Source organism: Zeus faber, assembly GCF_960531495.2.
Source record: "Zeus faber genome assembly, chromosome: 2".
In the NCBI taxonomy this organism is placed as follows: domain Eukaryota; kingdom Metazoa; phylum Chordata; class Actinopteri; order Zeiformes; family Zeidae; genus Zeus; species Zeus faber.
Window position 1 is genome coordinate 27,657,900 of NC_137189.1, and position 18,552 is coordinate 27,676,451.

Sequence of the window (18,552 nt, forward strand, 5' to 3'; positions counted from 1 at the left end):
GCGGTAAGCCCCCGTCTCGTACGCGACAAGCCCCGCCCATGTGAGATAAGCCCCGCCTCCTCCGCGTTGCCAGATTTACGCCTCCGGTCGAGGCTCCCGGGTCCGCGACGCTTTCAGTTTCTGATTGGGATTGGTCTTAAAACTAAGTGAAGAAGTCACGTATATGAAATAATGACGTCATCATCGTTAACCTACTACAACAAATAATTTTGCACAAGTAAACTGCGTTCAATTACTGTCGCCCTTTGCAAACATTATATCAAGGCGGTTTTAAACTCGGAATTCGTGGGGAAAAAAAAGTCCAGCTGAGCACACGACTCCCCGCTGTCCCATTTCCCTGATATTCCGTAGGCTGGGTGATGCGACCCCCAGATGCGGTTCATCCGACGGGAGGGCTCCACAAATTATGTCAATTCAAAGTTCACATACACGCACACGCAGTGGTATGGATTCTCAATTTTAAAAAATAAAAAAAAACAACAACTCTGAAGAGTGTTCTTCACCTCACTCCCATCACATAATATCTCAAATGTCCTGTTTCCTGCCAACGAGGTAAACACATACACGAGTGGCGGGTGGTGTATGCAAACACGGCGCGGTAGAACAGTCTCAAAAGGAGCCGCGCGAAAAGCTGGAGATTCACTAATACGTTTCCATTTAGAAATGTCTAAGTCGACGAACCGATGTGGATACACGAGTTGGAAATGAAAGGCGCGGGCACAGATCTGCAGATACAAATATTTGTGAATTGCGTTTTACATGACATTTGCTTGTGAACGCTTATCAGACAGGTTTTTTTTTTTTTGTTTATCCCTTACAGAACGGCCCAAAACAAACTTTCATTATTGGTTTTGTTGGAAGAAATGGTGACTGGGGACGCGCAGCGGATCGCTTTATTGTGCGAGGGCGTCGACGTAACGTGCGTGCGGAAAGGAACTCACCACCACGGTGACGGGAACCCAGCCAGCAGCAAGTGAGGAAATAAGAGAATCTGATCCCTTTGTATCGTTAGCGCTATTGTATCGCTGTTCTGGGTTACTGCATACTGCGCTGTATTGCTGTTCTGTTCGGTGTTACTGTATTGCTGTGTCGTGCTGTTGTGTACTGTACTGTATATCTCCATACTCACTTTATTCACATGCACTTTACTGCACATATCTGTATATACAAATAGCCTATCCCATATACATAACTCGATTCCCTTCACTTCTATTATGCACCCCCACTCTGTATTACAATTTTGAGCCTTATTTTATTTTAATTGTATTTTATTTATATAATTCTATTCACTAACTGCATTACGTTTAAGGAATCAATTCGTTTCAGTTAGTTATCTAGGTAGGAATTAGGTTAGCTATTATGTTTGGTTTAGTAACTATTGTGCATTATCTCCGGGTGCGTTGCAAAGACATTTCACTGCATATATGTATATTGAGTAGTATGGTGCATTGCACTGCTGCCTCACAGCAAGAAGGGCCGGGGTTTGATTCCCGTCTGGGGCGCTGTCGACACCGTGCTCCGGCGGGTTATCCCCCAAATAGGAGCCTTTCTGTGTGGAGTTTGCATGTTCTCCCTGTGCTCACATGGGGTTTCCTCCACCTTACGTCAATCAGGACCCCCACCAAAAACATGCACACATCCCCATCGTCTGACCAGCGATGGACACCTGGAACCAGGTCCCCGGGTGCGTCGACGAATGCTGCCCACTGCTCCTGGCTGCCCCCCCCCGGAGGAAGGACAAGCCAGGATGGGAAAAATGCAGAGGCCACATTTCACCGGCCACCATCCAAAGCATGTGTGTGTGTGTGTGTATACATGCATGTGTTGTAGTGTGGTGTGTCGTGTGATGAATAAAGATTCTTCTTCATAGGTATGCATGTATGAATATATGTATGTGACGAATAAACCTCTTGAATCTAGTGTTGATACTTTTAGCATCGCTCCGCCCACCCCTACAATGCAGCCCACGCCGAACGGGCATGCTTTGAACGGGTACACTACTCAGAACAAAAATAAAGTAAAGGAAGTAAAGGAAAACATTAAAATAGCAATGTCCTTTGCACACAAAAATGTACATTATAGTAAATTCAATACAAATATATTTAATATAAAGAATAAATACACCTACTTAACACCTTTTCACTATATTTAAGGTAAAGGGGAAAAAACAACCTGTGGATAAGGTCGAATTAAAGGTAGCAATGAACTAAAAGCTATTTCAGTTCGTTTGTTAGTTAGTTAGTGTACGTCTATGGTTTACTGCCATCTAGTGGCAGTAAAAGTGTTACGTGTTACACGTCACCATCGTGCGACTGGGCTTTCGCCTGGTGGTGTTTTTCCAAGAGAATTCTTTGGAAAGTTTTCCGTCGTTTTATCAATATATTTGTACTTTTATTTGGAAATGTCATTTTTCATTTCGATTGTGACTGGTGCGAGATGTATTTAATAAATTATATATTATTTTCACATAATTTAAATCTTCCGATCTTTATTATTATTGTTTTTTTTTTTTAATATCATTTTCACATAGTTATGGTGCAAATAAACAATTGAAAAAAAATCGAGGACAATAACTACGAGACAAACCGACTGAAATGAATGAGACATAAAACGAAACAGGGAAAATAAAAAAAATATATACGTGAGAGGAGTCAAATTATTATGATCGTGTGATCTGCCAGGCCGAGCAACTCTAGTACCCACACCGGTAGCAGGGGGCCGATCCCCCAAGGGAGCCGTGGATTGAGGGATCGTTGTAGCGGCGAGGTCCAGGTTCAGTTGCGTTTGTAACGTAGGCTGTTGTTGAAACGCGACCGACAAGGTTCACATTTGTCTGGTTAAATACATTATTTTCAGGCAACAGACCGAAAGCACAGTCTGAGCTTTGTGACATGCCGGGACTCTGTGAGGTAAGTACTGGAGGCAAGTTTCACTGAGGGGGATTTTAATGTATATATAATACAACACAGGCAATTAATTCCGTATGTCTACGTATGTGACAAAATAATCTCTTGAACTTGAACTTGACGGTGTTTCACTTACTTTAATTGGGGGTTACTTCCGGTGCCGTGCCATGACGCCATCACCCTGCGACAGCGCCGTCCTCACGTGTCACATATACATAAACATGTGGACGTTGTTTTGAAATCGACTCCACTTTTCTGATCAAAGATAAGTTCTGTTTTTTGTTGTGATAAAAAAAACTTTCTTGCCACTCGGGATGGACAACGGCGAGGAAACGACCGTCGAGCTCCACGGAGACGAGGAGATCGTCGAGGTGATCGAGCTGGAGCCGACGGAGCCGGGCCCCGGTAGGAGGCTCGCAGCTGACCGCCCTCTGAGCCCCGAACCCCTGGCGCTTCAGTCTGGCTGCCTCGCTCCCCTGGCTGACAGCCGGGGGGGGCACGGGGCTGGAGATGTCAGGGGCGGGTTTACATGGAGCAAACCTTGAGATTAACCCATATTAGGCTTTAAACGTCATTAAAAGGTCTTATATTTGAATTCATGACTTCTTAGTTTCAACTTATTGTGTTTGTAAAAAAAAAAAAGTACTGGTTAGATTTATCCTAGTTCCTCATCACTTACCTTGCTATCTGATTTAAAAGGATCAAAATCAGTTTTTCTGGCGTTTTCATGTACGAGGAATTTGTCTTGGTGAGATGGTGCATTGCTGTTATGCAGATAATTAGCAAAAATCTTAAAACACAATACAAAATAAATACAGACAATGTATAAATAATATAACAAATAAAAACATACAAATAAAATAGTTTAAGTCTTAAAAACAAACGGATATACAGTGTATACAAAACATCAACATGTACCGGGGTGGGTATAAATATAGTTTGGATATTTCTGTACTCGATTGTCTGTCCATCTATCTATTAGGGATGCAACAGTACAATGGGCTCACGGTTCGGTATGTATCACGGTTTTGGGGTAACGGTACAGTTTCAGTATCTTTATATTTAAATCTTTATATTAGGGTATTTTTCTCTTCTGGCGTTCAATTTAAATATCCCTGAAGAATGGTATTTTAATAATTAGGATCGTTTCTGGATGACACAGTGCAGACAAAAAAAAGGTTGGCTCCTTCAAAGGTTCTTAGAACATCCTGTGTTGCGAAAACTTCTTCATTGAATGATAATAGTTTCCGGGGGTTTGTAAAATGCAGCAGTTACTCATTAGTGTTTTTTTCACACTATTTTTCTTTAGTACTTTTGTACTTATTTTTAAAATATTGTGACTGATCTTGAGGACTGAACTTTTGGAAAATTTGGAAACTTTATTGTCTTAGACTTTCGGCTATTTTTTTGGCATCTGGAATTATAACAAAAACAAGCTTTGTAATTACTTTGCATAACAATAAAAAAAAATAGACTGTGCAAAAAAAAAAAAGAGAAATGCTGCGTGGCTCTGCATGGCCCCCACACGGCAGGTGTGGACGTGGCCCGTGGAGCTGCAACAGTGGATTCAGTAGGAAGTGGCACTTACTGCACACTGCGCCGCGCCCATACAGTGCGCCAATGCGTCTGGTGCCCTTCTACCATGATACTGTAATACAACGGTTCACGTGTGTGTATTGAACCATGGAGGGCGTGCCAAATGGTTCGATAATATACTGTGTACGGTTGCTATCTATCTATCTATCTATCTATCTATCTATCTATACCTACACCTACATTTATATGTGTCTCCTCTCTCAGACGATCTGGCTGACGACCTGGAGGACGTGGATTTCGAGGAAGACTGGAACGGAGACGGCGACAATGAAGGATGGGAGACAGAGGATGAGATGGAGGAAGAGCAGGATGACAGCGAGCTGACCTTCTCGAAACACACAGGTACATGTCTGTCTGTCTGTCTGTCTGCATTCTTCAACCACTGTGCTGTGGTACACTAGTGTTGTCTTGAGAGGCGATGGGAAAAATCCCACTTAAAAACGATGAATAATGAATACTAGCTCTTGTGGTGCAAGATCCAAATTGCAAGGCTGGCGCTAATTCATCCAATTCATCGGTAACAGCAGCTCTAGCAGAACAAGTTTCAATCCGGAAGTGAGGACTGTTTGTAGTGATGAAAGGTTCGACTGTGTTTTGAGATTCGATTCTCGACGAGTCAGTCGCTATAAAGAGTATTTGTCCGACTGTGGGGTTTTGATTGATTTGACTCCCGTTCACTTCCGATGAACGAGAGAGTCAGAAGAGTCCGTTCTGCTCTGAGTTCTGAGTGGAATTCTCACAATCATGTAATTCTGTCAAAATGTATTATTTTGGTGGAATGCAAAGTGTAAATCATTCACATTCAATATGAATTATGTCAAATTAATTTACCTGTTTTGGCCTCTGTCTTTCATTTAGTCCTTAGTGATTATTTTCCGGTTTGCGATTTTGAAGATTCACTCTTTTGTCAAAGTCACACCGGACTAGCCTCGCAAGAGCCCGAGCTCGCGCATACAGCGGCTCAATCAGAAGCTGCCGTTGTTCTCTGAGGCAGGTTAGTTGATGACGCAGAGCAGAGCGCGCCGCATTTCTGAACGACAACAATGGTGGCTCCCAAAGGCGATGGTGCTGATGCAGCCATAGCCTCAGCTTTAGCGGAGATAGACGTTATCACAGCAATACAACACCAACAGAAGTGTGCACTGTAGGATTTTCTCAGAGGGGGGAAAAAAAACTTTTTTTTGCTGTTCGATTAGGAAAGAGCTTGATTTTTATGCTTGCCCCGTTGGTGGCGAAGAAGAGGTTCCCGAACAAGAATCCTATTTTCAGCGAATACACCGAATCAAGTGCTCGCTGCGAAAGGCCAGGTTCTTTTGTGATAGGGACTGTAAAGACCTCACAAGAAAAACTGGTGGAAACAGGCCAACTCCGGACTATCTATCTATCTATCTATCTATCTATCTATCTATCTCTTTCCAGGTTCTGTGTTCTGTGTCAGCCTGGACCCCGCCACCAACTCTCTGGCCGTCTCCGGTGGAGAAGACGACAAGGCCTTCGTTTGGCGAGTGGGCGACGGGGAAGTTCTGTTCGAGTGTACTGGTCAGTTCCCATAACGCACTCTGATGCTGGAGGCTCCGCACCTAAAGAAGCCCCGCCCAGTGTTCCCAGTCTTTCCTCTGCATCTGTCCACCACAGCCCGTAAAAAAAGAGCTGGACAACAAAATTCCCAATTTGCCATCTTTCCAGCATTTTTGTTAATTTTGTGAGCTATTTATTGTGAATTTGTTTCACCCACGGCTGTGATGCAAGTCGTCTGCTGTCTTTGGTCGTTAAAAGTAATCAAAAGTACATGAAAAAAATATATATTTTAGTGTATTTACGTACCACTTTAGTATTATTAATTGTGAACACATAAAAATTATACAAAATATTAAAGTATACTTTCAGACAGCACAGTTAACAATACTCTCTTTTCACTTGGTAGTATGAACTTTCCAACACATCTATGAAAGTCAAGCACAAAAAAAAAAAACATACTCTGGCTACCAGAGGAAACGCTGGGTCGATGGGGGCTCTTAATTTTAAAGGCACCCAGAGACAGGACGTCCCTCTCTGTGTGCCCGTCCAGGACACAAGGACTCGGTGACGTGCGTGTCCTTCAGCAGCGACTCGGCGCTGGTGGCCTCGGGTGACATGAGCGGCCTGATCAAGGTGTGGAAGGTGGAGAGCAGGGAGGAGATCTGGTCATTCGAGGTTGGAGATCTGGAGGTACGCAGCCAAACGCCGACGTGTATTACTGCGATGACATATCAGGGCAGTAACGCTGAACGGCTCGTTTCATGCCATGTTTTCTGAAACAGGCAGCTCACAAAGAACTGACTGGGTTTTCTATTTTCACAGTTTGTATGTTTGTAGACTCACCAGAGACCCAAATGTAGGTGCACAAGCACTGAAAAAGTGAGTTTTTTTCATAACGGGTCCCCTTTTAAAGCACAGGATCCAGTTCATGCAGTCCAATGGGGCAACCAGCTAAGCCTTTAAACCTCAAATTATTGTCACACACGTCTTAGTGTGTTTTCTGAACATTCTTTTTGAATATCAGGAATATTACATTTTATTTAAAACTAGGCTTTTGCAACAGGTTGCCATTTGGAAGCGACGCAACTTCCTGTTTCTAGTCTCTTACATTAGCGCTTAGCCAAAAGAGTCAGTACAACCTTAAAAACTAGATTAAATGCATTGAAAACCCCGTAATACTCGTCTTGTAGAGCCTTTAATATTATATAATATTTTGTATTTAAAACTTCTTCACACTTGCCTTGACCTATGACCCGAGATTGAATTCAGGATGTGTGTGTTGTAAGTGTAAATGTGTGTTTGGAAGAATAATTGAAGTGTTTTTTTGACTGTCGCGTGTTGACGTACCAGAATAGATCACAGCATGAGTCTTGTACTATTTCCTGTTAAAGTAGTAAGATGAGAGACCTAAAGGTTCTGGAACAAAGAAAGCTCTGTTCTCTGTGTAAAAGAACTTCAGATCAAGATAAGATATGACTGTAGATATGACTGTCAATCACAGGGGAGAAATCCAGGCAAAAGTCAACGTACCTGTTTTTACAAGATGGAGGGTCTCAAGCAAGCAAAGCACTCCTGTTGGATTCAAAATCTGTACTTATCAGTTGTTTTAGTCCCGTTGTGATAGACTAGCGCACCCTCTCGTGGTTTAAAAAAAAAAAAAAAAAAAAAAAGACGACACATTTTCGGATTGTCATTGTGTCGGTTTTCCCACGAATTCGTTGTAATTGGAATTTCATTCTTCTGGTTTGGGGTTGCTCTGCAGTGGTTGGAGTGGCACCCGTGCGCTCCGGTGCTTCTGGCGGGAACTGATGACGGCAACGTTTGGATGTGGAAAGTTCCGGGCGGCGACTGCAAAACGTTCCCCAGCCCAGCACGCCACGCCAACGGGAAAGTCCTCCCAGACGGTGAGATATGATATGATATTTGATATGACTAGCGTTAATAAATCAATATGAGAATTAATTGTCCAGCAACAACAATCTACATGAGACAAAGGCTGGTTGGTAAGGAGACGTATTTATCAGCATTATAAGGGATAATGTACAGCCATCGTTGATCTCCAAATATTAATAATTACTGTAGATAATGACTAGATTGCTGCACATCATTGCTCTTCATGAATTTCATGGCTACCTATCGAATAAATGAATTAATTGAACATTGATTTAGAATCATTTTATGCGTTATTTAACAGCTTCCACAAAGAAAAATAGTCTACAGCAAAATTTATTATATGCTTTTTTTTTTTTTTATTGGACTTTACAAGTTAGAATTACCCATAAGGGGAGACTACCTCTCTCCCTGTCTGTCTGTCTATCTGTGCGCCCGCCGACCTCCCTCCTCCCCTCGAATATTCACCTTGAGCAGCCGAATCCGATTTGTCTTCAGGCACAGCCCTAGAAATAATTAATAATAATCGGACACACACACAAAACCCCCATATGTTTAATGGACTGTCCCTCCCTAGTTTTCCTTTACCATGCAACAAACTTTTTTTTCTAATAACTTTTTTAAACTGTTTAACTGGTAGGATGAAACGGTAAAAATTCTTATTGTCGGTTAACGGTTAAACGTTAAATTGGTAACATCCCTACCTCCAACAACTTGGCAAACTATTTGCCCGATAAAATATAGCGTAATAATATATTGTTGTTTCTATGGAGTGTCACCAGATGGCGGAGTGATACGAGGGACGGTAAACCAGGAGAAGAAGTGGTTAATGTAAATGTTCAATGACTTTCTGCCTTGGTGTTGTCCAGGTAAGAGGGCGGTGGTCGGCTACGATGACGGGTCCATCAGAATTTGGGACCTGAAGCAGGGAAACGCCGTGCACGTCATCAAAGGTCAGTCTGGACGTTTTCACGGCAACGCCATAGAATAACTGTCTTAGAATAACCACATTATTAACTACTGTATCAGAATGACAAGCATCCATCTAATCATCCAATATTCCTGTAAATCCAAATGTAATCCAAATCTTCCCCCAGGTCACGAAGGCCATCAGGGGGCACTGACGTCCCTGGCTTCCAACAAGGACGGCTCGCTGGTGCTGACCGGCTCCGTGGACGGCTCTGCCAAGCTCATTAACACGGCCACGGGCAAGGTGAGTTGCTATGGTAACCTCCATCCGCCACCAGGAGGCGCAACTCACGACAAAGAAAACACGCCTCGTATAGACCAATATCGAAACAGTAGGCAATAAAAATGAAGTGACGAGGCCAAGAAAATGGGGGAAAAATGCCAATATACAGATTATGTATATTGAACAAAACAATAAAAAATTTTAAGAGAAGTAATGGCAGTAGACCTAGAAATTAACTTTTTAGGTAACATTTGATAGTTTATCAAATTTATCAGGTTTTACCTAAAAATATGTATAAGGAAATAAACCTAAAAATTAACAGTAAATGATAAAATGTATACAAAAAATAAAAAAATAAACTGAACTATTCAGGGGGCGGGGGGCGGGTGGCACATTGGAACAGGTACCGAGGGTACTAGAGTTGGGTACCGGCCCAGTATTAATTGGGCCTCGGGGCTAAATTATTAAAGACCGTAGTATCAATAAGCGCCGACGTTCCTTGTTCTGTTAAACGTATTGAAGAAATTAAGAAAATTCCTTTTCTATTTATTGAGGTTATATAAACAGTTTCTAACTTGCAATAAGATTAAGATATTTGTCTGAGAAGCATTTTCGCTATTATCAGGATATTATTCTCTCTCTCTCTCTCTCTCTCTCTCTCTCTCTCTCTCTCTCTCTCTCTCTCCCCCTCCCTCTCTCTCTCCCTCCCTCTCTCTCTCTCTCTCTCTCTCTCTCTCTCTCTCTCTCTCTCTCCCTCTCTCTCTCGCACGAGGAGATAAGGGCACAGATTGTGCCCTGACCGCCCCCTCTCCATGCGTAGTGTGTAGAAAATAAAGCAGTGTTAATTTCCGGTTTCAGAGTACCGGATCGATAGGTATCTTGACAATACTCATCCCTACTGGTGCCCTATTCCTCTGTGCCCCATCCCCGTTCCGCTAAATAAAACAACTATAAACACACTGTTTTTAGCTCTCGAAATATATCTACAGACCTTCACACGTTTCGTTTACCAGCTACGCAATCTTTAGTCAATATATGCATATATATATATATATATATATATAGATAGATAGATAGATAGATAGATAGATAGATAGATATAGATATATTTATATATATAATATTGTAATTTAATGATGAAAAACTCAATCAATCAAACAAAACAATACCGAACATTTATTGGGTATTTCAACTACATCCCTGGGATTGGACCAGATGCTCTGACCTGTGGTTCTGTAAACCCTCCCTCTCCTCTCACTCAACATCTGCTGAAACGCAGCACTGAGCGCTACTTTATTTTCCACCAAGGTGGAACGCTGCATTTCTGAGGTAAAATCGTGACCGTAATGTTAAAATAAAAAACATGAGATGCACCGATTGATCGGCCGGTGACCAGAAGTGGTCGGTTTTCACCGGCCGATGAGTATCAGATATATTTTCCGTTTCTGTGCCGTCAAATTTACAGCCCAATACTGTTCTCATGTACTGTACTCGTACAAATGTTTCGATATTCAAACCTGATACCAACGTAATGTAACGTAGTTGACGCTCAAAAAAGAGTGCAAAATAGATAAAATGTTGGCTGTTTGGAGGTATTCCAAGGTCAACAAAGATGAGATAAATTGTAAACCTATCGCCTGATAATATTCTAACATTGTGCAGACTGTTTCTAATGCTGTCACAGCGGAGCTCTGTTCCTGATGAAAAGTTTGACTCTATTTTTGAGAATCGGTTCTTGACGAGTCACTCAGTAAAACCAGTCGTTCTATTTGATTCACTTGGTTTAACGTGCGGTGAGGGAAGGAGGACTTCCAGCAGACGAAAGTGAGAAGAGCCGGCCATTTATTTTATTTTTTTTATAATAATTGCAATTTATTTGCAAAGTACCATATAAATATAATATAAATGTATATTTGCACTTAAAGTGAAAGAGACTTTAATTTGAAGTTTGAACTGAGCATTTCCATGTTAGTTATATGTTATGTCATATTCTATTTCGTTTACACTCAGTGACAGTTTCATGTTCTATTATTGTTCCATAGTGAATAATAAACAATGTCAAAATCAGCAATCTCACTATTGTGATAACTGAAAATTGCAGCGGTACTCCGTTTATGTGCAGCCGTCCAATCACATGAGTGTGATCAGATCACATGATGTATTTGTCATTGACGTACAGCAGATCAGGCATCGGAATCAGGTCGGACTTGAGAAATGGGAATCAGCCAAGAAAATTGTAATCGGAGCATCTCTAGTTGGTAAACATGTTACGGTAACTTTACGAAATGATGCATCTCAAGGGTACATCCTAATGAGATGACTTTTTATACTGTATATAGTTAGACATAGTAGTTCACATGCAATGTGATTAGCCTCATTTAGAGACGCTACGATGTTACCATATTTTCCCATGGTTGGCAGGTCTGGAACTATTAATGATTTTATGAGGGACCCCTTGGAACCTTTAGAGAGACCACAGGGGGTATTTTTTATGTAAATAATCATATCTAGATGCCTGAAACACATTCAACTAATTAAATGTATTTTGTAAAACGAAAAATACCTGTTGTATCAGTCATTATAAAATATATATATATTTTTATACTTTCAGAAAAATATCAGTGTCCAACAGCAGTGAACTGAATCCACTAAGTGGCACCAAACCTGCTGTGATAGACCTCTAGTTCCATACAATCCACTGACTGTTCAATTGAAGAACATTAACATTAAGAACTTTATTTTCTGAATAAAAATACAATTTAATTGAAATCTGTTTTAAATTTATTTAAAATGTGTCTGAGATTTACTTTAAATTGCATTTAACCTGTTAAATAAAATAATTACATAAACATATAAATTCAACTGAACCGTGTGTGTGTGTGTGTGTGTGTGTGTGTGTGTGTGTGTGTGTGTGTGTGTGTGTGTGTGTGTGTGTGTGTGTGTGTGTGTGTGTGTGTGTGTGTGTGTGTGTGTGTGTGTGTGTGTGTGTGTGTGTGTGTGTGCGCGCAAACGCAGGTGGTTGGTGTGTTCTCCATAGACGAGAACAAGGCGAAGGGATCTGCGGATGAAGAACCAAACTCGGTGGAGTCCGTCGGGTTCTGCAACATGTGAGTACACACTAAGCACATGGAAGTGTGTGTTTGTGTTTCAGTGTGTAATAAGTGTGTAATTCATCACGGTGTAATAAAACACCCCGTGCGCCAAACAGCTGCTGCTTTTATGAACTTTCTCCTGGTAAAAAGCTCTTATTGGTTTTAGAAGGAACTACAAACGTATATTGTCCGCGCCGGTGGGATTAAAATAAAATGTACTTTACGTTGATGAAAAGTTGTTCAATCAGAACTTCGTGTTCCACCAGGGTTACGAGTTTTGTTTCCTAAAAGGCGTAAGGAGATATACAGTATATGGACACACATCTGGCCGTCTGCTGATCAATTTGAAACGTTACAGGATCCATTTCAGAGCTCATATTGCGAGAAACATTTCACAAATTGCGAATCGCAACAAAATTTGTTTCGGAATATGATACCGTTTTAAAGACGGTTATACCCCCGCTCTGCGGTACCCTGGATTCTGGTTGGTCGACAGCGGACAGTCAGCGCTCAGTTGTTTCTGAATAACGACCGCTGATCTATTAATAATGAGCGTTATTACTTCTTCTCCGCCTGGTTTCACGTCCCCGTTTCACTCCGCCTACATGCTTACGTGTTGTTAGCGCTGGCTACAGAGAAACTACAAGACCAAAACCAGATGGTCATTATCACTAAATAACCCCCTTCAGAGGCCTACAAGACACCCTGTCGGGGGTTGTTTTGCGATAATGACCAGCTGGTCGTACGCTATTATCCCCGACTTGTCGGCACTATGGAGGCGAACCGACACCAGGGTGTCTGCCCCGCCTCCGCTCCTCCTGGTCCTGTGCTCACCCTCTGGGCTTGTCCTCCCCCAGTCTCCCCCTGGTCGCCGTGGCTCACCTGGACGGAACGCTGGCCGTCTACGACCTCTCCACGCAGGCTCTGAGGCACAGGTGTCGCCACCCGGTGAGTTCTCGCGAAATAATTACATTACATTACATTTACATTTAGTCATTTAGCAGACGCTTTTATCCAAAGCGACTTACAATTGTTCAAAGACCGACGGACGCAGCCATCAGGAGCAATTAGGGGTTAAGTGTCTTGCTCAAGGACACTACAGCATGCTAGCAGGAGGAGCCTGGGATCCAACCAGCAACCTTTAGGTTACTAGACCACCAGCTCTACCTCCTGAGCTACCATCCCCATAATTGAATGAAAGCTCAAAATGTGACTTCAATATTTTGTTCGTCAACCAAACTGAAATCAAAGATGTCATCTTCAACAGACTATGATGAACTTTAATAGTGTGTTTTGTTATGAGTTTATCTGTAATTGAGACCAAAACACAACAACAAAAACAACTGAAACATTTTCTCTCTCAACCAACTGAAATCAAAAATCAAATGGACTGAAACCAAATATAATCATACATACATTATATTATCTATATACTATATTATATCAAATAAGTACAGGTACTCCTCACTTAACGGCCGAGTTCTGTCCCTAGCACCAGGTCATTAAGTGAATTCACGTTAAGGGGGCGTGGCCATTGTGAACGCTAGTGTAGTGAATACTGACAGATTGCGGGAACAGCTGAGACTGAGAACAGTGATGAGATGTATATGTAGTGTATATAGGTATATAGTATATACAGTGTATATAGTGTATATATAGTGTATATACCTGTAGTATATAGTGCATATAGTGTATGTATAGTATATACAGTGTATATAGTACAGTGGTACCTTGAGTTACGAGCGCACTAACATATGAGTTTTCCGAGTTACGAGCCGTCGTTCCATCGATTTTTTTTGTTTTTGTTTTTTTTTGTGTGTGTATTGATTTGCGAGCAAAAATGTGAGTTACGAGGAGCGGCTTCAGGTGCGCCGAAGCCAATTTTTATTTTTTTTTCGAACCATAGGTCCGAAAATTGACTTAAAGCGCAAAATAATAGAAAAACATGAGCGAGGTGTGCGTGTGATGGAATTGGTGAGGCAGTACGAGCGTAGTACTTCTGCGATATGTACCATACTGAAGCAGAAGGAGACGATAAAGGGTATTACGCCAGCCAAGGGCGTTAAAATAATGTCTAAGCTGCGGACCGCTGTCCATGAAAAGATGGAGAATCTGCTGTTGCGGTGGTTGACGGAGAAGCAGCTCGCAGGAGATGACGGAGTGTATCATCTGCGAGAGGGCAGAAGAGAAGAGTGTGCGAGAGTTATTGTGTTTTATTATGTTTTTATACAATATTTGTTATTTAATACATTTTTCTTTTTTAAAAACACGTAACGAAAAAAAATTGGGGTGTTATTTTTGGGGGCTGGAACGGATTAATGGCATTTCAATTAATTTCAATGGGGAAAATTGATTTGCTATACGAGCAGATTGAATCACGAGCTCTGTCACGGAACGAATTAAACTCTTAAGTCAAGGTACCACTGTATATACAGTGTATATAGTTTATACAGTGTATATAGTATATACAGTGTATGTAGTATATATAGTGTATAAAGGGTGATGCGCGATGCTTCAAACTCAGACACTGGTATTGTGCGCAGTGTACAACACAGACTGGTCAGAGAGTTTGTCCTAAGTCTGAACGGCCGTTAAACAGGTAGGTCTAAGTGAGGAGCACCTGTATTTCCATTTCTGTCTTTCGTTTTGGTTTTCCAGCAGAAAAAAATGGCAGTGTCCAACAGCAGGAAACTGAATGCACTAGATGGCGCCAAAACCTTCAGCGCTTCAACCTCTAGTTTCATACGGTCCACTGGCTGTTTGATTTAAGATTTATGAATGTTGCTGGGTTTTATTGAAATACAGATATACAAAATCAAAACGAATACAACTTAAATACACAAATAGACAATACAAATATACAAAAGAAAAATAATGACACTAAAATCAAAACTTAATGAGAAATATTCGGCAATTCGGGAAGCCAAACTAAACTGAAGACGAAGTAACATCTGGAAACAGTGTATTGAAAAAAAAAAAAGATTTATTAAAAGTTCTTCTTCTGTAGGCGGGCCTCGTGAGCCTCCAGTGGGAGGCCTCTTCTTCGGTGGTGTCCACCTGCAGCCTGGACGGGGCTCTGCGCCACTGGGATGCTCGCTCCGGGACCCTGGTGTCCGAGTCCCTGGGACACCGTGCCGAGATCCTGGACTTCGCCCTCAGCAGGTACCACAAAACAGCATGGTCGCCACACCGACGCCACTTTGGAAAAGAGAAGATAGGCAAAAAAAAAAAATGGCCGCCAGATCTCAAGACGCTTGCCTAAAGTTGAAGTTGCTTCTGGAGCCGCGTCCAAAATCTGGGGTTCCTTCACACTTTTCATTTTTCGAATTTTGAGACTCAAAAGACCCGACTCGCATTCCCAGACTCAAAATGACAGGTCCTCCGTTTTGAGTTCCATCCATCTCACCGTCTCCCCCCCTCTCTCCTCCGCGTCTCCCCTCCGCAGAGACGCCTCCCTGGCTCTGACGGCGTCCGGAGACCACCAGGTCAAGGTGTTCTGTCTGCAGAGACCGGACCGGTAGAGAGGACGGAAGAGGGCGGTTTCTGGGAAATGGAGCTTCCTGTTCAGATGGTTCTGCTCTCTGGTTCTACGGAGAGGGCGTCTTCTTTCTCTGGAGCCACGTGGACGTGTAGGAGAAACATCTGACCGACTACAGGTTCCTCATGTCAACGCTGGTCCATGTTCCGACTCCCACCACTACCGGAAGGTTCTGTGGTTGCCAAGAAAAAATGAACATTTCTCTCTTTTCACTCCCACTGTTTTCACAAACTGACTTCTGACTGAAATGCGAGGCGGGATAGGTTCTGTGTTTTTATTATTAAAATGTTGGTTTCCACCATTTCCAGCTGTTCATGGCAAAAACCCGCTGAATTATTCTCTATAAAGAGATTTACGACTCTGCTGCAGCTTCTCACTGCGCTTCAGTGCAGTGCAATGTGGCCAGATTCAAATATTCCAAATTATCCAGAGAGTAACATTGGCTACAGCAGGTTCCCAGGAGGAAGCGACCCAACTTCCTGTTTGTAGTCTCTTATGTTAGCACCTAGCCAAAAGAGACGTAAGATGTAAATATTCTCTGGTTATAATGCAAGCTTTGCATTTTCTTAAAGGAGATTTCACGTTTGTCTCCGTTAAGTCTTAAACATTTGCCCCATTGGACTGCATTGAAGCACAGTGAGAAGCTGTAAATCTCTCAGTCGTAAAGCATTCAGCAGGCTGTTGTTTGACCACTTTATAAATATTAGAATTAATAAATGGTGGAAATCAATACTTAAATCACAACACTTGGGGTGGAAAAATAGCGAAACGATCCCTTTTAAAGGGAGTATTTTTCACTTCCAGAATGAAATAGCTTTCATTCATTCTTTCAAATGGGATTAATTGTTTGGACCAATCAGGTTCTTGGACTGAAGCATGAGTTTGGATCCTTTTTGAAACATATGTTTAAACACTGCCGAACCGCTGGAGTCCCAATTTTGAGACTTTAAACGGTGGACGTGAACGGGGAGAAAAGAAAATCTAACTTCTAAAACAGCGACCAGAGGAGCTTCTAGAAGCTGTTTTTGGTATCATGTGGACTTCAGGAGGGGGTGAGGAACCTCCAGTCAGATCTTCTTAACTGCTCGGTTCAACTTCAAGTCTGACTTCTGCAGGTTTCTGGTGGGAGCTGGCTCAACTGACGGCCATTTTGGTTCCTTTTTGGTTCCTTGTTGGTTTTCTTTTTGGTTCCATTTTGGTTCCATTTTGGTTTCATTTTGGTTTCATTTTGTTTGACGGTTCCAAATCTCATATTATAAAGGTGAAGCTCCTCTCTCAGCAGCGATTTGGAGAAAACCTTCCTGAAACGCTGAACCATAACTAATAGAATGAGTAAATATTACTTTATCATAATAATACTATTATTGTTATGTGTGTTTTTTTTGTGATTGAACCTTGATGACGATGCAAATGTAAATACCCAGACCTCTTTACAAACCCATTAAAATACTTCAGTTCCGTGACTCTGGTTTAAGTCCCTCCGCCACGAGGCTGGAAGATGAGAATTAGAAATGAAAACCAGGTTGTTTATAGAGAGCAGTCATTGAATGATGGGTTTTAGTTTAGTATTTTAGTTTTGTTTACTTCGCAGCTCTGTTTGCCGTGGAAGGCTCTGCAGAACTCAAGAAGGCCGAACCTCCCTTTTAAGTCACTGTTTAGATTGCCATTCTGTCCCATTTTTAACCTCGGTTTATCTTACCGGTCCGACAAAAGTAATAATCTGTGAACCATCAAACCAGAACAGAATGTCTCCAAAACAAAATACTGCAATGGACACCACAACAGAGGTTTGAAGTGCAGGTTTCAAATTTTAGCTACTTCATAAGAAACACCCATTCAATGTATAAGTATTATGCACGCGCTCTTCTATATGCCGTCTTCCATTGTTGGTGGCGGGGTCCGCCAACTCCAGTCTCGACTCCAGTAGCTAGTTGCGGTTAGTAAATATGGGTGAACATTGGATAAAAAATATCCACCACCACCGCCTGAGATGACCAAGAAGAAACAACAAACCACATACGTAGATGTGAATTTAAGTCTAGGGTTTGTAGTAGTTATGTGATGAATGACCACTTTAAACCATGGCCTCTGCCTGTATTGCTGACCTATGCTCTTTTGGGTTCTACCGATGGGAACTCAACTTTAATCTTTTAAAATCCATAAACAAACAAAAATAGTTATTTAAAACGGTATCTCCAAGATTCAACAAAGGGGCAATAGACTTTTTTTTTTTTCTTTTTGCTTTTACTTATCATTATGCAGCTAATGTTGATTGCAGTGTACTGGCTATATAATAATGACACCATCAGTGTTTCAGTTGGTTTCCTATAAGCCTCCATATCACTCTGCATGTCTAATATACCAGTATATCTATGATTGCGCAACCAAAATAAATAAAGTTAAACTCAAATTGTGACAATTTCAAATGACCTCTTCAGTGAACCTGCTTCTTTCTTCTCTCTTATTTCCAAAGTGGTGTTGATCATTTAACTGAGCGCTCTGAGGAAAACGTCAAGCGATCCGAAAGCGGCGCAAACAATAATGCCACTTGGAAACGCTAGGGGGAGAAAGTTGAAAAGTTTTCTGTTGGCCCTTTAACGTTTAAATTGGAAACAGTGGTAAAATATCAGTTATTATTTGATATTTTGAGTTATTGTGATTTTGACGAGCATATGCTGACGTGCCATTTGGTTGCAGTGGCAGCGAGCCAAGTTGAGAGGTTGACGTTGCCGTGGCGAATGACAGAAAGATGTGACAGTAAGTTGTGTACTGATGACTCAGCTACAGTACACACACACTACATTGTGTGTATGTTTGTAC

The 18,552-nt window shown here is 41.7% G+C and overlaps 1 protein-coding gene across 1 annotated transcript; it reads left to right on the forward strand.

The window, feature by feature from the left end:
* The first annotated feature begins 3,068 nt into the window (after positions 1-3,068).
* On the forward strand, positions 3,069-18,027 carry aamp (angio-associated, migratory cell protein). Its single transcript, XM_080024030.1, has 11 exons — positions 3,069-3,311; positions 4,707-4,844; positions 5,922-6,041; positions 6,571-6,710; positions 7,783-7,924; positions 8,780-8,863; positions 9,008-9,123; positions 12,118-12,209; positions 13,052-13,142; positions 15,202-15,356; positions 15,640-18,027. Exons 1-11 carry the CDS (start codon positions 3,221-3,223, stop codon positions 15,713-15,715), a joined length of 1,245 nt encoding a protein of 414 aa, XP_079880156.1. The 5' UTR covers positions 3,069-3,220; the 3' UTR covers positions 15,716-18,027.
* The last annotated feature ends 525 nt before the right edge of the window (positions 18,028-18,552 follow it).